The following is a 1,055-nucleotide window of genomic DNA, read 5'->3' as shown; positions in this document are numbered from 1 at the left end:
CAAAGCTAGAGTGAAGACTGTGGTTGATGCTGCAATTGCAAATGGCATGTACGTCATCATTGACTGGCACTCGCATTATGCCAATCAACATCAGAATGAGGCCATTGTGTTCTTCAAAGAAATGGCAAAAACTTATAGCAAAGTAAATAATGTCATCTACGAAATTTGGAATGAGCCAAAGGATGTTACATGGAAGGACAACATAAAGCCGTATGCAGTAGCTATAATTAAGGCAATTCGGGCTATTGATAAAAAAAACTTGATTGTTGTGGGCACATCGACTTATTCTCAGGACGTTGATGTGGCTGCAGCTGATCCCATTACTGGCTACAACAATATTGCTTATGCTTTACATTTTTACTCTGGGACTCATCATCAGGAGTTGAGGAACAAGGCATCAAATGCTCTTCACAAAAATATCGCTTTATTTGTGACGGAGTGGGGAGCTGTTAATGCAGATGGCAATGGCGGTGTTGCTGCCCAGGAAAGCAGTGCCTGGGTTAATTTTATGAAAGCCAACAAGCTGAGCAATGCCAACTGGTGTATCCATGATAAGCCGGAAGGTGCTTCAGCTTTGAATCAGGGAGCGAGTTCTGATGGAGGATGGCGTGACAACAACCTCACCGACACAGGAAAATTTGTGCGCAATTTGATCCGAAACTGGTATAAGTGAAATGTATCCTGATACCAGTTTTAGTGTTTCTTTCATTCATTATGTATATGAATAAACAGCCTCTTAGCAACAAAATAATTAAAGTTCTTTTAAATATTAATAGACGTTTAGTATGCATTGCTATTTTTGTTTTTAGTTTGTGAGCCTACTGATTCTTTCTTGATAAACTATAAAATACAACTATATAAATAGATAAGTAGAGCTATCCTAATATAGGACTGGCATTTAGTGTAAAACGAACTTTGAATTTTTGTCGGAATTTCGTGGAAAAAGGAAAATAGGCTCCTGGGCTGTTAAGAAAGCCTTAAGCGTAAGGAATTCGTCTTTCCTTATATCACACATTGCAATCATTTCATGTTTTCATATTTTTAAAACTGAACAT

At 37.9% G+C, this 1,055-nt stretch overlaps 1 protein-coding gene across 1 annotated transcript in view; it reads left to right on the top strand.

Annotated features, from left to right (window-relative positions):
* Positions 1 to 673, top strand: part of LOC117175467 (endoglucanase Z-like) — a 4,284-nt gene extending 3,611 nt beyond the window's left edge. Inside the window, exon 2 of the mRNA XM_033365173.1 lies at positions 6 to 673. Within this exon, the coding sequence (XP_033221064.1) occupies positions 6 to 673 (668 nt within the window). The remainder of the gene's footprint in view (positions 1 to 5) is intronic.
* The last annotated feature ends 382 nt before the right edge of the window (positions 674 to 1,055 follow it).

This window comes from Belonocnema kinseyi, chromosome 6, assembly GCF_010883055.1.
Source record: "Belonocnema kinseyi isolate 2016_QV_RU_SX_M_011 chromosome 6, B_treatae_v1, whole genome shotgun sequence".
Taxonomy (NCBI): domain Eukaryota; kingdom Metazoa; phylum Arthropoda; class Insecta; order Hymenoptera; family Cynipidae; genus Belonocnema; species Belonocnema kinseyi.
The sequence above is the reverse complement of the archived record's forward strand: the minus strand, read 5'-3'. Positions and strand labels throughout refer to the sequence as shown.